The sequence below is a fragment of the Podarcis tiliguerta genome (genome assembly GCF_965153285.1).
Source record: "Podarcis tiliguerta genome assembly, chromosome: 1".
NCBI lineage: Eukaryota > Metazoa > Chordata > Lepidosauria > Squamata > Lacertidae > Podarcis > Podarcis tiliguerta.
Window position 1 is genome coordinate 13785786 of NC_139534.1, and position 18493 is coordinate 13804278.

The 18493-nt window shown below is 42.3% G+C and overlaps 1 protein-coding gene across 30 annotated transcripts in view; it reads left to right on the plus strand.

Annotated features, from left to right (window-relative positions):
- The first annotated feature begins 2369 nt into the window (after nt 1–2369).
- The window catches only part of BOLL (boule homolog, RNA binding protein), a 36906-nt gene continuing 20782 nt past the window's right edge, over nt 2370–18493 (plus strand). For 8 of the 30 annotated variants that reach the window (XR_014504739.1, XR_014504740.1, XR_014504741.1 and 5 more), the window contains exons 1-5: nt 5673–5791; nt 13963–14106; nt 14719–14810; nt 16606–16660; nt 17912–17987. Coding sequence is in view for 16 of the 30 variants with exons in the window: in XM_083412569.1 (XP_083268695.1) it covers nt 13978–14106; nt 14719–14810; nt 16606–16660; nt 17912–17987 (352 nt within the window). In the remaining 14 variants the exon portion in view is untranslated. Of the gene's footprint in view, nt 2836–5081; nt 5236–5628; nt 5792–13962; nt 14107–14718; nt 14811–16605; nt 16661–17911; nt 17988–18493 lie in introns of those variants that run through there. The other 22 variants (XR_014504734.1, XR_014504735.1, XR_014504736.1 and 19 more) reach the window with 9 other exon arrangements.

Here is an 18493-nt window from a genome sequence, read left to right on the forward strand (position 1 = left end):
CCATGTCACTGCTGCACACTGGAATGGAAAGGGGTGAAGCAGCAACGAGTTTGCCATGTTGCAAACTCTCCAGGAGAGCTAATTGGGCGTGCCTACTATTTGGGACACGGGTGGCGCTGTGGGTTAAACCACAGAGCCTAGGACTTGCCGATCAGACGGTCAGCGGTTGAAATCCCCACAACGGGGTGAGCTCCCGTTGCTCGGTCCCTGCTCCTGCCAACCTAGCAGTTCGAAAGCACGTCAAAGTACAAGTAGACAAATAGGTAACGCTCCAGCGGGAAGGTAAACGGCATTTCTGTGCGCTGCTCTGGTTCGCCAGAAGCAGCTTAGTCATACTGGCCACAAGACCCGGAAGCTCCCTCGGCCAGTAAAGTGAGATGAGCACCGCAACCCCAGTCGATCACGACCGGCCTAACGGTCAGGGGTCCCTTTACCTTTACCAGTGTGTTTGCACCGTGCAGATCTGACCACCGCTGTGACCCTCTGCATCTATGAAGCAGCCTCACAACCCTACCCTGCTGTCTGCTATTGCATAAGGCTTTTTTTGAAATCCAAGTATTGCTAAATCCATGTGACATCTCTAAAACACAGCAGCAGTTGGCATGTGTATATGGGCCTCAGCACAAGTCCATACCGATGGCCAAAGTCATACATGTGACATCAGTGAGGGTCGTTTGCTGTTGCACAACTGTGCTCGCAGCAATGCTGTCTTAAAACAATTTGCAACGTTTACCTGTCAAGGGGTGTTTCACACACTAATCAAAAGGCACTATTTGCTGCTGATAGAAGCCTGCTGATATGAATCTAATAAAATTAGCATTTGTTATATTCTATGCTTTTTTTCCGAGGGTACTCAAAAGCATGCAGTACCAGCATACTTTTGTCCTAGAAGAAAAGCACTAGTTATATTCACACTAATCACTGTTCAGATTTTCTCCCTTCTACAGCCGAAAAGGAACAAATTGCCTTTCCTCTTCATTCTGCAGCACCAGACAAACATGTTGTCCTTGTTGATATGTTGTTGCTAACACAATCAGTGTCTGACGTGTATTAAATTCAAAACTCAGGAAGGCAACCTTGAGTTTCTTTCTCCCTTTGCTTTGTTTGGGCTACAGCTTGCAGGATATACATTTTAAAATAAAGATACCTCGCAAAGAAGCAGAAAACAGAGAAGGACAAGGTCTCATGACACCGTCTGCAATATATTGGTGGTGGATCAGACACTAGTACAGCGTGATAGGGAACATGCCCCCCCCCAGCAGCATTGTTGGACTACAGTTCCCATAATCCCTGGCCAATAGCCTTGCTGGCTGAGGCATATAGAAGTTGGAGTTCTACAACCTCTGGCGGACCACAGGTTATTCACTATGTAGCCAAGCATTCTTTATGCTTGTATAATCAATCCAGTTTGGAGCAAGTAGAAAACTGTTAAGATTCTTCCACCTAATTCTTCAGTCTTCTACTCACTTACCTGAGAGTAGGTGGAGTTTACACGTACAAACTTGGGCTGCATATTGCTGTTCATGGTGCTGCCAGAAGATACATGTTTGGCAGTCAACTTTACCTTCTTCGCTTCTTACTTCTAATGCATTTGTTCTCATTTTCTGCACTCCTTTTGTGTAAGAATGATGCATCACTCTTCCATCTTTTCTCTTTTGATGATTTCTGACTTTAGTGACATTTCTCTCCCTCCCAGTCCTTCCTGCCCAGTTTTTAATTATTCTGATTTCATTTTCTCACTTTTATGGAAACCTTAGGTGTTTATTTCAATTACATTTAACAACTGGTACTAGGACTTGTGCATCGGTTTGTGACTTCGTTTTTCCTAGAAGGCAAATTTTGGGGATGCGGGTGGTGCTGTGGTCTAAACCACTGAGCCTTTTGGGCTTGCCAATCAGAAGGTTGGTGGTTCAAATCCCAGCAACGGGGTGAGCTCTGGTTGCTCTGTCCCAGCTCCTGCCAACCGAGCAGTTCGAAAGCACACCAATGCAAGTAGATAAACAGGTACCGCTGCAGCGGGAAGGTAAACGGCGTTTCTGTGCACTCTGATTTCCGTCACGGTGTCTCGTTGCGCCAGAAGTGGTTTAGTCATGCTGGCCACATGACCCAGAAAGCTGTCTGTGGACAAACGCCAGCTCCCTCGGCCTGAAAGCGAGATGAGCGCAGCAACCCCATAGTCGCCTTTGTCTGGACTTAACTGCCCAGGGGTCCTTTTTTTTTGCAAGGCACAGTGAGAGAAATGTCAGCCACAGCACAGTGGCATTTTACATATTGTGTTACATGTTCATGATCCAGTTTATCATGAAAACTCTTGCATCACTCCTCTCTACTACCATTCCTGTTGAAGCCTGGCTGTCAACCAGCCTGGAATCAGGTGTGCGCGTGTGTGATTGTTGGCAAAACGATACCCTGAAAGGGGGAGGAGGAATGCATGTGTCAGAAAGCAAACAGCACGCAGGAAGGGATCTGCAGCCAACGGCTAGATGCTGCTACCTTCTGCTGCTCTGGGCTTAGAAATAAGATATTACCCCTGCTTGGTCAGGCCAAGGTGTAATAATTCTCACTGCGCAGAGGTGAGTAACCCCCTCGACTCCACACACTTTGTGGTTTGTGTGTGCAGGAGGATCTATGTAACTCTTGAGAGCTGAGCGTGCGTATTTCAGGACAGCAAGTTTCTCGGAGTGAGTGACAGCAGCAACAGGACAAGGGGAGGTGGCAGAGGTGAGCAGAGAGTCTTCTTTCCCAAGCATGGCAAATGAACGCTGGTCTCTTCTAAGCAGCACTAGGGGCGGAGGCTAAAACTACAGATAAGCAATGCAAGGATAATACGGAACGGTATGGGCATGAGGGAACCGGTGGTGATGATTTTTGGGACAGGGGTAGGAGGGGGACTAGGAGGCGCAATGGACTGAAGGGGCAGGGTAGGTTTTCAAGGAGGGGACAGAGTTATGTAATCCTGGGGTGCAGGCTGAGATGTTACAGAAAGTGGCAAAAGGAAGGACCGACAGGCAACAAATGAAGGGGAATAATTAATGTGAACTGTTTAAACTGCACAATGCAATATGAAAAGATGGAATTGTATACTGTTTTGGCAGCCGAGATGTTGAGCTATCTTCCTCCTCAATATTCTCCTGAAAGACTGAAAAATGCTTGGTCTTGCGACCTTAAGATCTCTCCCTATAGGCTAGTCCATAATGTGCGAACACATTCAAATGAATTCTGTAGCTGTAATAGGTGAGGAGGACCAATGTCAGAGCTTTGTGACTGCATGTAAGCCGATTTGTTAGGATGCGTTAGTTGGACCAACGATTATATAATGCTGGTGTGTAACGATTAACATACATAATTGCTGTCTAGCAATACAAGGCCGAAAGAAGAATGTGGGAAATAGGTTCAGCTACAAAATACCCATAGATGTCAGTTTATCAAGAGGCCAGCCTTTTACTGGTCTGTATATAATTTGTTCTTCAAGCCATTTGATAGAATGGAAGAATATAAAATCAGAAAAAACCCATTTGTGTCTATGTTTTCATTGTTAGCGCTCACATCTATTTCCAGGAGTAAAGGCTGGCTTGTCTCAGAATGTTGTGAAGTACCTAAAGCTCATGCTATTAAAAAAAACAAACCCAGACTTCCTTCCTTGACCTTTTTGCCACTACCAACTTGCATAGCTATAACCCTAAATTTTTTACTCAGATTAATTTACGGCTGAAAGCATTAAGGGTGAGAGCACAGTGGACACACTTGGAGACACTTGTCCTTAAGGTGCCAGGATTGCTGAAGTCAGGAGCTGAAAATCCTGTATATAAATTATGGTAGCATTTGTGTGGAGGCCATTTTTGGGAGAAAGTATGGGCTGCCGAGTGGCAACTAACACAAAATAGTCTTACGGGAGAGATGTGTAGAGATGTATACGATATTAATCCAGAAAGCGGCAGCTAGACTGGTGACTGGGAGTGGCTGCTGGGACCATATAACACCGGTCCTGAGAGATCTGCATTGACTCCCAGTACGTTTCCGAGCACAATTCAAAGTGTTGGTGCTGACCTTTAAAGCCCTAAACGGCTTCGGTCCAGTATATTTGAAGGAGCGTCTCCTCCCCCATCGCTCTACCCGGACACTGAGATCCAGCGCCGAAGGCCTTCTGGCGGTTCCCTCATGGTGAGAAGCCAAGTTACAGGGAACCAGGCAGAGGGCCTTCTTGGTAGTGGCGCCCTCCCTGTGGAACGCCCTCCTACCAGATGTCAAAGAAATAAACTACCTTACTTTTAGAAGACATTTGAAGGCAGTCCTATTTAGGGAATTTTTCAATGTTTAATGCTGTATTGTTTTTAATATTTGATTGGGAGCCGCCCAGAGTGGCTGGGGAAACTCAGCCAGATGGGCGGGGTATAAATATATTATAATTATTATTAAACAATACGGCAGCAAGTATAGGGAAGCCTTTTAACATGTAATGTTTTACGTGTTATGTTTTTATATATGTTGGAAGCCGCCCAGAGTGGCAGGGGCAATCCTGTCACATGGGTGGGGTACAATTATTATTATTAGCGTTAAAAGTGCTGTTCCAATGCGCATATACTTGAGGGAAAAGCTGGATGCTGCTGTGTGCGTTAGGCCTAAACCAGCCAGGAAAATAGCGATAGCATTTCTGATACAGCCATATGGATGCGCTTGTGAATAACCTGAAACTAACAAGACTTGTGCTTTCATATTTGATTGTATTTGCCTCTGAGGTCTGCTCAGAAACCTGAATGGAAATAAGTGTGTGTGTGTGTGAGAGAGAGAGAGGTTGGAGATGAAATGCTAAATAGGACAAAATGCTAATCTTCAAAGTCGTTCCTCTCTTCCTGCCTAGAGATTACACGGCTCACAACTGGCCATGGATGAAAGCCGAGTTTCTGGGCTTCAAGAAAGTGTAATTTGGGGGGCCAGGAGGCCAAATAAACCTACCGCCCGCCTAACTTTCAGGCTCCGCCGAGTCTCCTAAACACAACCTCAAACCCTTTCCCTCCCGCTTTTACCCCACCTCTCCGCCCAGCCGAGGCTCCCACCACGTGTGGGGAGCGCGAGTTTGCCGCGCCCGCCCGCCCCCCGTTTTGCCCCAACTCCCGCTTCGCCCTGGGGCTGCGTTGAGGGAGAAGAGCTGCGTGCGCGGAACGTGCCCGCCGGGAGACCGCGAAGGCCGCCGTGTATACGCGCGCGCGAGGGGAAGAGATGGAGCCCGACCCCTCGGTTAGTATTATGGGGGGGGGGCAGGCCGCCTATGGGGAGGAAACCGTTGGTTTCCTGAGGAAACCGTTGGGGCAGGTTATCTAAACACAGGGAGGCCGGCGGTTGCGGCCGGGCAGCTCCGACGGCGGCAAAAAAAAAAAAAAGCGTTTTATTAGGCGGTGGCGTTATTTTGTGTGGGTGGGCGAGCGAGAGGCGGGTAAGAGAGAGGGCGCGAAATCTCCTCAGAAGCCTCGACGGCGGTTTCCCGCCAAAACCGGCGAGCGAGGCCCATAGCGCTCCCGCTCCCTCCCCTCCTCGCTTTAGGTCACGAGACAGGCGTTGGCCACGCCCTCCCTCCGTCAGCACGAGCCCCTTCCCGCTTTTATCCTTCTTCCTAAGATCCAGCCCCGGCCAACCGCCGTGCTCGCGCCAGCTGCTTTTCTCCCCCAAGAGCGAGCGCTCCTTTTGCGCGTGCGCCCTAACGGCCGGAGAAGGGCGGTTGGAGCTGGCGGGAGGGGAGCGAGGTTCGGTCCCGCCAGTAGATGCGAGGTGCTCCTAATTCCCCCTTATTCCTTCTGTAAGTGCTTCCTTCTCTCCGCCCGCCACTTTTCGACACCTTTTTGGCACTCATTTGTTGTTGTGTCGGCCTTTCCCAGTTTGCCCCTCTTTCGCCCCCTCCCCCGTCCTCTTTTTAGCTTCTAAAACAGTGTTTCCAAACAGCTGTTTTTGGACTACAACTCCCATCATCCCTAGCTAGCAAGACCAGCGGTCAGGAGCAAGAGCCTAGCCAGGCTTTATGTAAGGGGGGAACAGAACCCCAGTTAAGTATTTGTTATTGATTTACTTGATTTGGGGGGGCAGATGCCCGCCCTTGTCTCCACCCATGGTCAGGGATAATGGGAATTTGGTAGTCGAAAAGCAGCTGGAGACCCAAGTTTGGGAAATACTGTGGAATCTAGAACAAGAGAGAGAGAAAGAGAGATAATAAAATTAAGGGAGAGCATCCGCTTTCTAGTAAATAGTCCGTGAAGAACTTGGCAGTGCCAAGTTGGTAACTTAACTGTGGCACTAAGGAGTTTATTAGATATGCCTCTTTCTCATTTGGTGGGTGTGTTTCACACGTGGTGTAGAGTTTTGGATCTGCATTTGGCGATTTGAATATAAAAATGAGAAGTCTGATTGCAGATTTATTTGCTAATGCCGGAATAAAAGGCAGAGTTCCTCTCGGTACTTCCAACTCGTGACATCTTTTGGCCTACTTTTGGTTAGTTAGTTAGTTTTCAATCAGTTATGTACATGGAATCTCCCAGTCCTTTTTACAAAGAGTTATTGATTGATTGAATTTATATACCGCCCTATACCCAGAAGTCTCAGGGTGGTTCACAGAAAAGACCACAATATATAAAGCCAAAATAAAAACAGTAACCCAATAACATCCCCGAATAACACACACACACACACAGTGCTGGAGTGGGGAATACAAACACAGATTTTAACAAGTATACAATATGACAAAATACAAAAGTAGTAAACAAAACATCCTGGGTGATTTTTTAAAGAATGGCTTCATCTGGAGCTGCAAATGTAACCGAAATTGCACCAGTAATCTTCCCTGGGGAGACAATACATGAGGTGGGGTGCTACAATAGAAAAGACACTATCCTGGGTCAATCCCATATATACACACAGAAAGATTTCTGATGAGGATCTTAATAGCTCGGCAGGTTCAGATGGAAAAATGCAGTACTTAACCCAGCAAGGATGGAGTTCCATGTATATTGAACATACTGAAAACCCTTGTTTTCTTGGTACCTCTACATATCCAAAAGAATCGTTTTTGATAACACATATGCCATGAAGAGAATGCCTCAAAATCATTATTTGTTTTATGAAGAGTGTCTCCATTTCTAGAGAACTTGATATTTTGGTTAGATTGAAGAAGTGAGGGGTGTTGTCTCTTGTTACTTGCTGGATTGAATGAAATATCAGGACAGTTCCCTCGCCACTACCACTCTGCTCCAATTGCAAGTAGAGGACAGCAACTTGTTGCATTGCTCTTTGAGAATGCTTGGAATGCCTTATAGGTATTCCATACCTGATGGGACAATCTACCACCCTTTTCTCCAGTTTGAGGCTTGGGAATAGGCAAGGGCTTTTCACATGCAGTATGTCAAGCAAAATTGTGCATCCCTTTTTCTTTATACCTGTGGAGTCTTAGCATATGTACAAAAACATGCAGAGTTCAGTATGTTCAACAGATGTGGAAATCCATCGTGGGTTATCTCATGGGTAAAACTTGCTATTGCTAAAACTAAATTTGTAAGTACTCTACAGTGGTACCTCGGGTTACAGACGCTTCAGGTTACACGATTTCGGGATGTGTACCGTGCCGAACCTGGAAGTACCAGAACGGGTTACTTCCAGGTTTTGGCGCATGCACAAAAGCGCTAAATCATGCTTTGCACATGCATAGAAGCGCCGAATCGCGACCCACGTGTGCGCAGACGCGGCGCTGTGGGTTGCGAACGGTGCAGGTTGCGAACGTGCCTCCCGCACGAATCACGTTCACGACCCGAGGATCCACTGTAAATGTAATGCCAGGAACAGATTCAGGCGCAGACAATATGCTACTCACAAACACCTTTAGAAAAGGAGAAGGTGTTTTGGAGTGGAACTTAACCTCTTCCTTCCTGCCCTCTGTTTCACTTCTCCAAAGTGCCTCCTGTAGCTTCTCCCCCAGAAGGGTTTCCCATGCATGTTTTGAGAAGTCACCAGGGTTCAAGCAGTTGTAGTTGAGGCCTCAATATGTATGTTCAGTGTTATGGCTAGAAGAAATCCACATATTCATTAAATCCATTTATTCCGAAGTAGGTCCCGCTGTAGAGGTTTCTCACTAGGACATAAGTTTAGGATTGTAGTGCTAGGTAGGTAAACAGAAACCCCAGCCTGATAGAAAGGACAGCCAATTTTATTGTATTATATTTCTCTTACTTAAATCTTCAAGAAATTACTGGCTTAAAATAATGCTCTGCATTGCCTTACTTGAAATTCTGCCTTCTTACCTACATTACCTTGTATTATTTTGTATTATTGAATTAAATTAGTTCTTCATAATAGCACTTCATCCTTGTGTTCTGAATTAAATGCTCATTGCCTTAGGCTTCTTCCTCTCACCATGTCATCTAATGATTGCTGTTATGCAGACAGTAAAGATGTGCTATGAATTTGTGTACTCCCATTGCATTTTTAAGTGTTTATCATCACAACCAAAATACAGATAAGTAATATACAGGAGCAGATTGCAGTCTTGAATTACCATAATGGGAATACAGTAATATTTTGTGTTGCAGTAAGAAATTATGCTGTGGGCAGAGCTTCAGTGCTGAAACTGAAAATACAGTATTAATGTTTTTCTCTTAATGGCCTATATGCACGTAACATACATGGTAAAAAATTTCATTGTTAATAACATTAGAAGAAAGGACATGATTTTGTCTATTATGAGATCTCTGGTTGTGTAGGCAGCAACTATTTTAGGCGCTGACTTGCGGGTCCTTTTTGCCCTGGGGGAGGGCCGAATCGGGGCTGGGCATGCTTATGAAGGGTATGGGGAGTGGGAATGGAACCCCCAGGCGAAATGGTCTCCACCTGTACAGTGGACCCTCCGGATACGAACTTAATAGGTTCCTGGGGTCCGTACATACCCCCAAAAGTCTGCATCTAGAGGCGCTGCTTTTGCACACGTGTACGGCGCAATAGAGGGCTTCTGCGCATGCACAAAGCACGCAGGGTGCTTCTGCGCATGCGCGCGTGGCATAACCCAGAAGTATACACTTCTGGGTTTGCCGCATTTGCAGCCTGAAAGTTACGTTACCTGAAGGTAACATAACCCGAGGGTCCACTGTACAGTGGTGCCTCGCAAGACGAAAAGAATCCGTTCCGCGAGTCTCTTCGTCTAGCGGTTTTTTCGTCTTGCGAAGCAAGCCCATTAGCGGATTAGTGCTATTAGCGGTTTAGCGGCTATTAGCGGCTATTAAAGGCTTAAGGGATTAGCGGATTAGCTGCTAAAAGGCTATTAGCAGCTTAGTGCCTTAGAAAAAGGGGGTGGGGAGCGGAAAAAAACCCCAGGAATCGCAAGACATTTTCGTCTTGCGAAGCAAGCCCATAGAGAAATTCGTCCCGCGAAGCACCTCCAAAACGGAAAACCCTTTCGTCTAGCGGGTTTTCCGTCTTGCGAGGCATTCTTCTTGCGGGGCACCACTGTACTTCCTTTTACATAACCTTGCTTTGTGCTCTTAAGTTATTGTGGGGAAAAGAGTACTAATTTTATAATTTTACTGGATAAAATAGATTAAAGCTACTCTGAGGTTCTTTTGGTTTTGATTAGTTCGATATGGTCTGTTTGCTTAACTGATTAGCTATTTAAAACTCCATTTTTAAACCAGAAAATATCAGAGTTGTTCCATGGAAAAGTTTCCAGCCAATATCTCAAAAAAGAGTCGGTTTTTCACAAGCTGCAGTAGATTTTAAGAGGGCCGCAGGTGGTGCTGTGCTCTAAACCACCAAGCCTCTTGGGCTTGCCATTTGTAAGGTCAGCTGTTCAAATCCCTGTGACGGGGTGAGCTCCAGTTGCTTTGTCCCAGCTCCTGCCAATCTAGTGGTTCAAAAGCATACCAGCATGAGTAGATAAATAGGTAGTGCTTTGGTGGGAAGATAAACAGCTTTTCCTTGCGCTCTGGCACTCGTCAGTGTTCCGTGTGCCAGAAGCTGTTTAGTCATGCTGGCCACATGACCCTGTCTGTAGACAAACACTGGCTTCCTTGGCCTGAAAGTGGAGAGGAGCGCCCCACCCCATAATTGAATTCAACTGGACTTAACCGTCCTGGGGTCCTTTACCTTTTACCTTTAGATTTTTAAATGCTTCTTTATGAAAAATTGTTTTTAAATCATGGTGAGGAAATATAGGCTAAATTGTGTTCTTCAATTATAATTTATTAATGTCTTAACTATTTCTTTTTAATAACTTTTAACCTCTCAATTGACATATCTGTGTATTTTTCTTTTCCAAATTGTTTTTGTGTTTTTTTCAACAGACTCAGGAAGGACCTTGTCGTGGTTCTGTTGCTCATAGCAGACTGTGCTATGCTAACGCTTCCTGTGCATTCCTAGATACTACACTATGAACAATTATGACAATTTTTTCCTGGAAAAGAAGCTGGAGTTTGGAATTTATTGGCTGAATATTAGGGACACTGTGATAATGTGTTTTTTTTATTATTGTTTGATGGTTAACAGCAGTAGATCTTTATCTCATGTTGTTCATTGTCATTCTGTGCCTTCAATCTGGAGCAAAGGGAGAGAAATTTATTATTATTTTAAACAATGATGTGTTTTAATTATTAAGCAGAGGTTTGGGTTTAGAAATGGTTAAAATAGGTATAGTGATTTTTTTCTTCCAGCTCTTCATTTATTTTTGATGGGTATCCATTACCATGATTCTTGTTGGGAGTGTGGGTTGTATATACGTATACAAATACACAAACAGTATGTACTGCAGGAATATATATTTATGAAGTTGAAATGGCACCATTTAGAAAATCTTTCCGGAACACCAGTGCCCCTCTGGTTGGGAATCACCCAGAATTGCCAATGAGAACTGAGCATGCTCAGTGGTAATGTAATGCTGACTGGCTGTTGGGAAGGATGGAATGGAGTGCCCTATAGGAGGGTATGGCAGGGTGTCTGAAATCCTGAACACGAGCACTCAATTTTACAACATTTTCTTGCAGGTTACACTTGTTTCAGTCTATTTGAAAACAGTTGTTACAAAGCTTTACGGCCATGATTTTTACAACAGAATTTTGTTCAGATTTTATACACCATTCCCATTCTCTGATAATTTCATGTTGTGGGAATATTTTTGCAGAAATATTTTGAAGAATATAATTTCTGCTGTGAAGACTACTTTTTAAAAAACGAACTAAATAATGTTTTGTACAATATAATTGTGGGTTTTTTTCCTATGCAAATTTCAGTCTTTTCCTGGTGGTCTTGCCCAGCATAACCATAGTTACTACTGGTCTTAGTTTCTAGCTTATAAACTAATAATGGTGTACTTTTTTCATTATTTCTAGTACAGAAATAATGTTACTAGGGAAGAAGGTGTGGTTTTTTTAGTTAATTTTTGATAATTTTCAACATAGGATACAGTAAAAACTGAATCAATCTAAAGAAAGAAGTAACAAACTAAGAAAAAGCGAGAAAGAGAAAGCTTTCCCCTGTTCCTTCAGCCTCAAACCCTGAGAGAGCCTCTCTCACTTACCTCACATGCAGGTCCCTTCATCTTCTGTCCATCACCTTCCTATTTGTATCTTCATTTATCACAAATATAAATATTCAAAGAACAAAACATACATGTAAATAGGGTTAACAGAGAGCTAGAGTTAAAAGTCATAAAGTAAAGGTAAAGGGACCCCTGACCATTAGGTCCAGTCGTGAATGACTCTGGGGTTGCGGCGCTCATCTCGCTTTATTGGCCGAGGGAGCTGGCGTACAGCATGTGGCCAGCATGACTAAGCCGCTTCTGGCGAACCAAAGCAGTGCACGGAAACGCCGTTTACCTTCCCGCCACAGCGGTACCTATTTATCTACTTGCACTTTGATGTGCTTTCGAACTGCTAGGTTGGCAGGAGCAGGGACCGAGCAACGGAAGCTCACCCCATCGCGGGGATTCAAACCGCTGACCTGATTGGCAAGCCCTAGGCTCTGTGGTTTAACCCACAGCTCCACCCGCGTCCCGAAATGTCTTAGAAAAAACAAGATATGAAGAAAAAAATAAAATAAAAGAGAGTCTTCCAATTCTCTGTCTACCAATTATGTATATGGCAATTATTCAAAATATTTAAAGTATGCACTTCAGAGCAAATTCTAGCTGTATTAATAACCAGCTTTTTCTCATTCTGCTAGATGGTATTTCTCACCCTCACTGGCATCTTGAATTCACATTTTTTCACTCATGAAGTCCAATATAGCACTTCAATTATTACCTTCTAGTGTCCAAAATAATCTCAGAAAGTAAATTTTAATCACCATGATTTTGCAGTCAGCAGCATTTCATTTGAACTGGGTCATGGATCTGTAACCAAAAGTTCTCTTCCTTTGAAAGAAGGAACTTCTCCCATCAAAAAGTTTGCAGAGGGTAGAAAAATGGGATTCTGCTACGCCAAATCGCCAATTTTAAATTGTCCAGCAAGCCGCACATAAAGAATGGGAATGTCTACTTGCTTGTTCTGCTAATTTAAATTTTGGAAGAAGCTCTTTTAAAAGATCGCATAGTTTGCAAACCTACACACGTTTAGCTCTAAGTCCCACTAAATTCACTCGGACTGAGTGGACATATACAGGATTGCACTGTTAATCAGGTGTGATGTCTCTTTTGCACACATGTATATTCCCAGCCTCTTTCATACATGTCCCATCTCATCATGCAAGTTGTAAGACTGTAGTCCTGTAGTCACACTTATCTGGGAGTAAATCTTTGAGTGGGTTTTCCCAAATAAATATGCACAGGACTGCACTGTAAATGACATAGAGAAAGAGGTAAGTTGTCTTCTTTTCACAACTATGAAAGGATCAATCTGCCAAGCTGAAATTCATCTCAGTTTCTTATTTTTCTGATACAGTACTAAGTTCAGTTCTCCACCTAAAGCTGTTGGAGTCAAGGGTCTTTGGGGCAAGGAGAGAGTAATTAGGGATGTAGGAAGTGATTTCTCTTGGTTCATAATTCCTTAGCTTCAAAGGGGTTAGAACCTTTAAAAACTTGTAGAGTTGGCATGCATCATGCAGCACGACCCGCCCCCCAATACCATAAACAGTTAAGGAGTATGTATATCTCAATTTCCCCATCGTGTTTTCCTCCCCCTTAGACTATTTAGGGTGTCAGTTGAAGAAAAACTATCTCATGGAGGTCAGTGAGCATGGTCCTTGCTGGGTCATTTAAGGGGTGGTTTTTTTTTCTTCTCCTCGCCCTTTTAATTTACAAACAAATTGTTATTTGCCCCACATAAGCTGTGAGTACCCTGGTTTCACTATTCCAGTGAGAGGCCTGAGACCAAGTTTGCTATTGGATATAGCATGATTATGATAAGCAAAAACTTGGTCCTCTTCATTTTTTATTTGATTTGTATTGTATGAACCTTTTGAATTTTTTAATGAACCGTATTACTTTGCATGTGCATACAGGGTGGGATATAAACACATTAGTAAAATACTTAAACATTCCAGACCACAAGTGAATTGGGTGTGTGTGGAAAGGTTTCAGTTTGTTCTTATTTCTTGATAATTAAAATAAGAAAACATCATAATTAAAAATCATAAGAACATTAAATATTATCTACCATTCTCTTGTTGCTTTCAGAATGAATTTATTATGATTTCTAAACATAACTAGGTGCAACAGGTGAAAAAAAGGTAGTGTGTACCAGGTTGAAACCATTTATATGAAAGCAAATTCTATTAAAATCAGTGGAATATACTTTGAAGCAAATATTCAGTGAACTAACTAGCTTATATGTATGTAGAATTTAGCTGGCAATCTTAGATTTAATATATGTGGCATCCTGAATGAAGATACTACTGAAGGTAGCTTAGTACATCAAAAATTAAATAATAGCTGTGATTTGTCTTTTTAGCATTTCAATTTTTTTGTGTTGAAAATATATCTTAACAAGACTATATTCTCTTAAACAGCAAACTACAAATCAGATGCAAACTGATTCTCTGTCTCCGTCTCCTAACACTGTGTCGCCAGTGCCTTTAAATAACCCCACAAGTGCCCCAAGATTTGGAACAGTCATTCCTAATCGCATCTTTGTTGGAGGAATCGATTTTAAGGTATTTTTTTCCCTGATCTTTGTTCCTTAGCAATACAATTTTTTTTTTCACTTCTGTCTTAATAGGTTGCTTATATCATTGGTTGTGTAGTTTTATGTGTATAAATGTAGAAATTAGGCTCTAATTTTATGTATTTGTTGGACAGGTATATTGCTACCGCACAAGAATTTCACGATACAAACCAACCAGTGAGAAAATACTGGATTTGTTCACTTTGCTGGTCCTTCTCATCTCTAGTAAACTGTTACTTAATAGAGAAGAAAAGGAGAAAGAGTTGTAATTTTGGACCTGGTAGAGGCTAGAAAGTATCTAGCCCAAATCCTCTTCCAGCACTGGGGGCAGGAACTTCTACTTAGCCTCTACTTGAAAGGTTGCCTTTAAGGCCAGTAGACTAAAAAATAGCATTCACATTATGATTTTTGAAAATTGAATTTAAAAAGACAACAGATACGATTCAGTTAGTGGAATTGTTGATACAGAATGGTGTGATCAATATTAATGTGATTAAAAAAATAAAACATGCCCCTAAAGGAAATCAAAGTTAAATGATGATTTTAAGTACATTTATAGTAATGATTTGATGATGTAATCATTTTCTTTTTCTTTTTCTAGACTAATGAGAATGACCTAAGGAAGTTTTTTTCCCAGTATGGCTGCGTCAAAGAAGTAAAAATAGTAAATGACAGAGCTGGAGTATCAAAGGGGTTAGTACAATAAAGCATTTGTTCATCAAGTAGAAATAATACTAGTTCATGCAATACGTGCAGGAAAAATTCCTTATTACATAATTAACAAGACATGAGCACCTTAAAATGACAACCCCTAAACACTTAACTTGGATTAAGTCTCATTAAACTTAGTAGGGCTTGCTATTGGGTAGATGACTTGTATAGAATTGTTTTTGTTGTTGTTTAGTCGTTTAGTCATGTCCGACTCTTCGTGACCCCATGGACCAGAGCACGCCAGGCACTTCTGTCTTCCACTGCCTCCCGCAGTTTCCTCAAACTCATGCTGGTAGCTTCCAGAACACTATCCAACCATCTCATCCTCTGTCGTCCCCTTCTCCTTGTGCCCTCCATCTTTCCCAACATCAGGGTCTTTTCTAGGGAGTGTTCTCTTCTCATGAGGTGGCCAAAGTATTGGAGTCTCAGCTTCAAGATCTGTCCTTCCAGTGAGCACTCAGAGCTGATTTCCTTCAGAATGGAGAGGTTTGATCTTCTTGCAGTCCATGGGACTTTCAAGAGTCTCCTGCAGCACCATAATTCAAAAGCATCAATTCTTCGGCGATTAGCCTTCTTTATGGTCCAGCTCTCACTTCCATACATCACTACTGGGAAAACCATAGCTTTTACTATACGGACCTTTGTTGGCAAGGTGATGTCTCTACTTTTTAAGACGCTGTCTAGGTTTGTCATCGCTTTTCTCCCAAGAAGCAGGCGTCTTTTAATTTCGTGGTTGCTATCACCATCTGAGGTGATCATGGAGCCCAAGAAAGTAAAAACTTTCACTGCCTCCATTTCTTCCCCTTCTATTTGCCAGGAGGTGATGGGACCAGTGGCCATGATCTTCGTTTTTTTGATGTTGAGCTTCAGACCATATTTTGCACCCTCAATAAAAGGTTCTTTAATTCCTCCTCACTTTCTGCCATCAAGGTTGTGTCATCCGCATATCTGAGGTTGTTTATATTTCTTCCGGCAATCTTAATTCCGGCAAGGGATTCATCCAGCCCAGCCTTTCGCATGATGAATTCTGCATATAAGTTAAATAAGCAGGGAGACAATATACAGCCTTGTCGTACTCCTTTCCCAATTGCCAAAATGCCATAGGCATTGCATTTCCATCTCACACAGAGTGCTGAAGGAAAGCTGCTCCTCCCTCCACTTCCATTCAGCCCAACCTGCCATGGGATATGCCGCTACTTCTGTCAGTCAAGTCTTCCCAGTTCACATTGTGGCAACAATCTAGTGAAAATAAAGTATAGAGAGTATACATACAGGCAAGCAAGCAAGCATGTAGACAGACTTCTGGTTCATTATGTTCACTATACATATCAACATTTCTGTCAATTATCTTTTTATTTGTGTCATCTTGGTTTAATCCATTCATTCACAAACTTGAATATGTAACAAATCCTGAAATTAACCCATAATAAGGTATTGCGCATTGATAGAACAGATTAAAATAGGAAACATTAATGACTAGTTTTAAGTAGAATAGTTTAAACTAAGTTTAAACCGCGGTAAAAAGCCACCATCCTGGGCCATGAGAATTTGTTTTGGGGAAGCCAGCCAAAAGATTATGTTTAATGGATTTTTAAATCTGGCTTTGTTTGATATGGTACATATACTGATCCATAGCACTCAAGTCAGTCAATGGTTCTTCCTCATTTTATGTGATATTAGAGGAGGCATTCATTTTATGCATGTCAAGCAGCAGCTCTTGTTTGGGAAGGTTGCAAATACAGTATATGCTAAGAAAAATGTATGCTGTTTTACTTAGGTATGGTTTCATCACATTTGAAACTCAGGAAGACGCTCAGAAAATACTACAAGAGGTAAACATGATTTCATTAAAAATTATATATTTGTGCACAGATAGGAACTGGTAATACCAAGTAACATTTGTTTATAGTATGGTAATGGGGAGTGCCTGGTGCTGCCCACAAACCAAAAAATATTGTTATTTTTAAATGGATAATGTGGTTTGTGAGTTTGGACCTGCCACACCAAAAATCAAGTGAAGTTAATCCAAAGTCTCGTTTTGGTCCAGTGCCTTGATTCCAAATGGTGCCTGGCATTCCAACGACAACAATCTCTTCCCTCCCCACCTCAAAAAGTTTCATGCCAAGTTTGGGAACCATATTTTGAGAGGTGTCCAAACGTATAGAGTACAAACAGATGCACAGAAAAACGAACTACTTTGCAAAATAATGGGGTACATTAGACATGGGGACCTGCAAAAACAGTGTGTACTCTATTAGTTATTGGTTCATTTGTTTAGTTTATAATTTCACTCTTCACACAATATTTGTAACACAAGAGTAAAAGCATTGAATACAAAATATAAAACAGATAAACATTACCAAAGTATAAATAAACAGCAACTGTCAAAATTACTGGCATATTAACTCAACCACTATCTGAAGGCTTGGACAAGGAGGTACATCTTCAACCGCTGTGGAAAGGTAAACTATTTCAGTGCCAGATTTACTTCAGAAAGGAGGTGATTCCAAAGATAAGGTCCTACTACTGAGAAGGTCCCATTTTGTGGTACCTCAGGGAGGCTTGCCCGGCTTTCTTCATTACATATCTTAAGGTGCTAGGCCAAAACATTCTTCTTTTCCCAGGCCTTTGGCTAATTTAGCAATGCATGGGAGGTATTGTTTTTTGTTTGTGGCTATGGTTAGTTGTAGTTATAAAAGTTATAAAACTTTATAATAGTTATCAAAGTTTTATGGATCAAAATATTTTGCATTTATATCCACTTGAGATGGTTTTATTTATTTTTTAATCCACTCTGTTTGATTCAATCCTTATGATCACTGTAGTTAGTTATAAAGCGCAGTTGAATACATTATTTAAACAAATACTTGTCCAGTTCAAAAGAGTCTTACTCACCATTTGGCACAAAACAAAGGACTGAGTTCACAAGACATTTCCATTAAGATTTGAGGTGAACTGAAGGTATCTGTAAAACGTGTTGTTGCGATGTTATTGGGATTTTTGAGGCATTCATTATTTGAATACATTTGAAAAATAAACTATTAAGGTAAATAATTGTATGTATTTTCTTTGCTTTGGCTTAGGCTGAAAAACTAAATTATAAGGATAAAAAACTGAATATTGGTCCAGCAATAAGAAAACAACAAGTAGGGATTCCTCGTATGTATTTGCTTGCTTGCTTGCTTCCTACCCCCTACCCCCATCTTTTACGGTGTTTTGGAAAAATCTTGGGCTATGCCAGTGCTGTGAAAAATTATTTAGGCTACAATCCTATACACACACACTTGGGAGTAAATTTCTTTGAACTCAGTAGTATTTACTTTTGAGTAGACATGCATAGGATTGTACTGTTACTGTTCTATTTGCCTACTAGTGAGTGTTAATATTCTCTTAGCAAGATTACCATATTTTTCGCTCTATAGGACACACCCAACCATAGGATGCACCTTGTTTTAGAGGGGGAGAACAAGAAAAAAAATATCTCCCCCTCTCTGCTCAGCACTCCTTCAGCAAAGCGGCAGGAGAAACTGAGCCCCTTCCATTTCTCCTCCCACTTCGCTGAAGGGGCACTGCACAGCTCTCCCTCTCTGCTGAAGCCAGGAGAGTCTTGCTCTCCTGGCTTCAGCAAAAGGAACCCGAAGCCTTCGGAGCGCAGTGTGACTTCC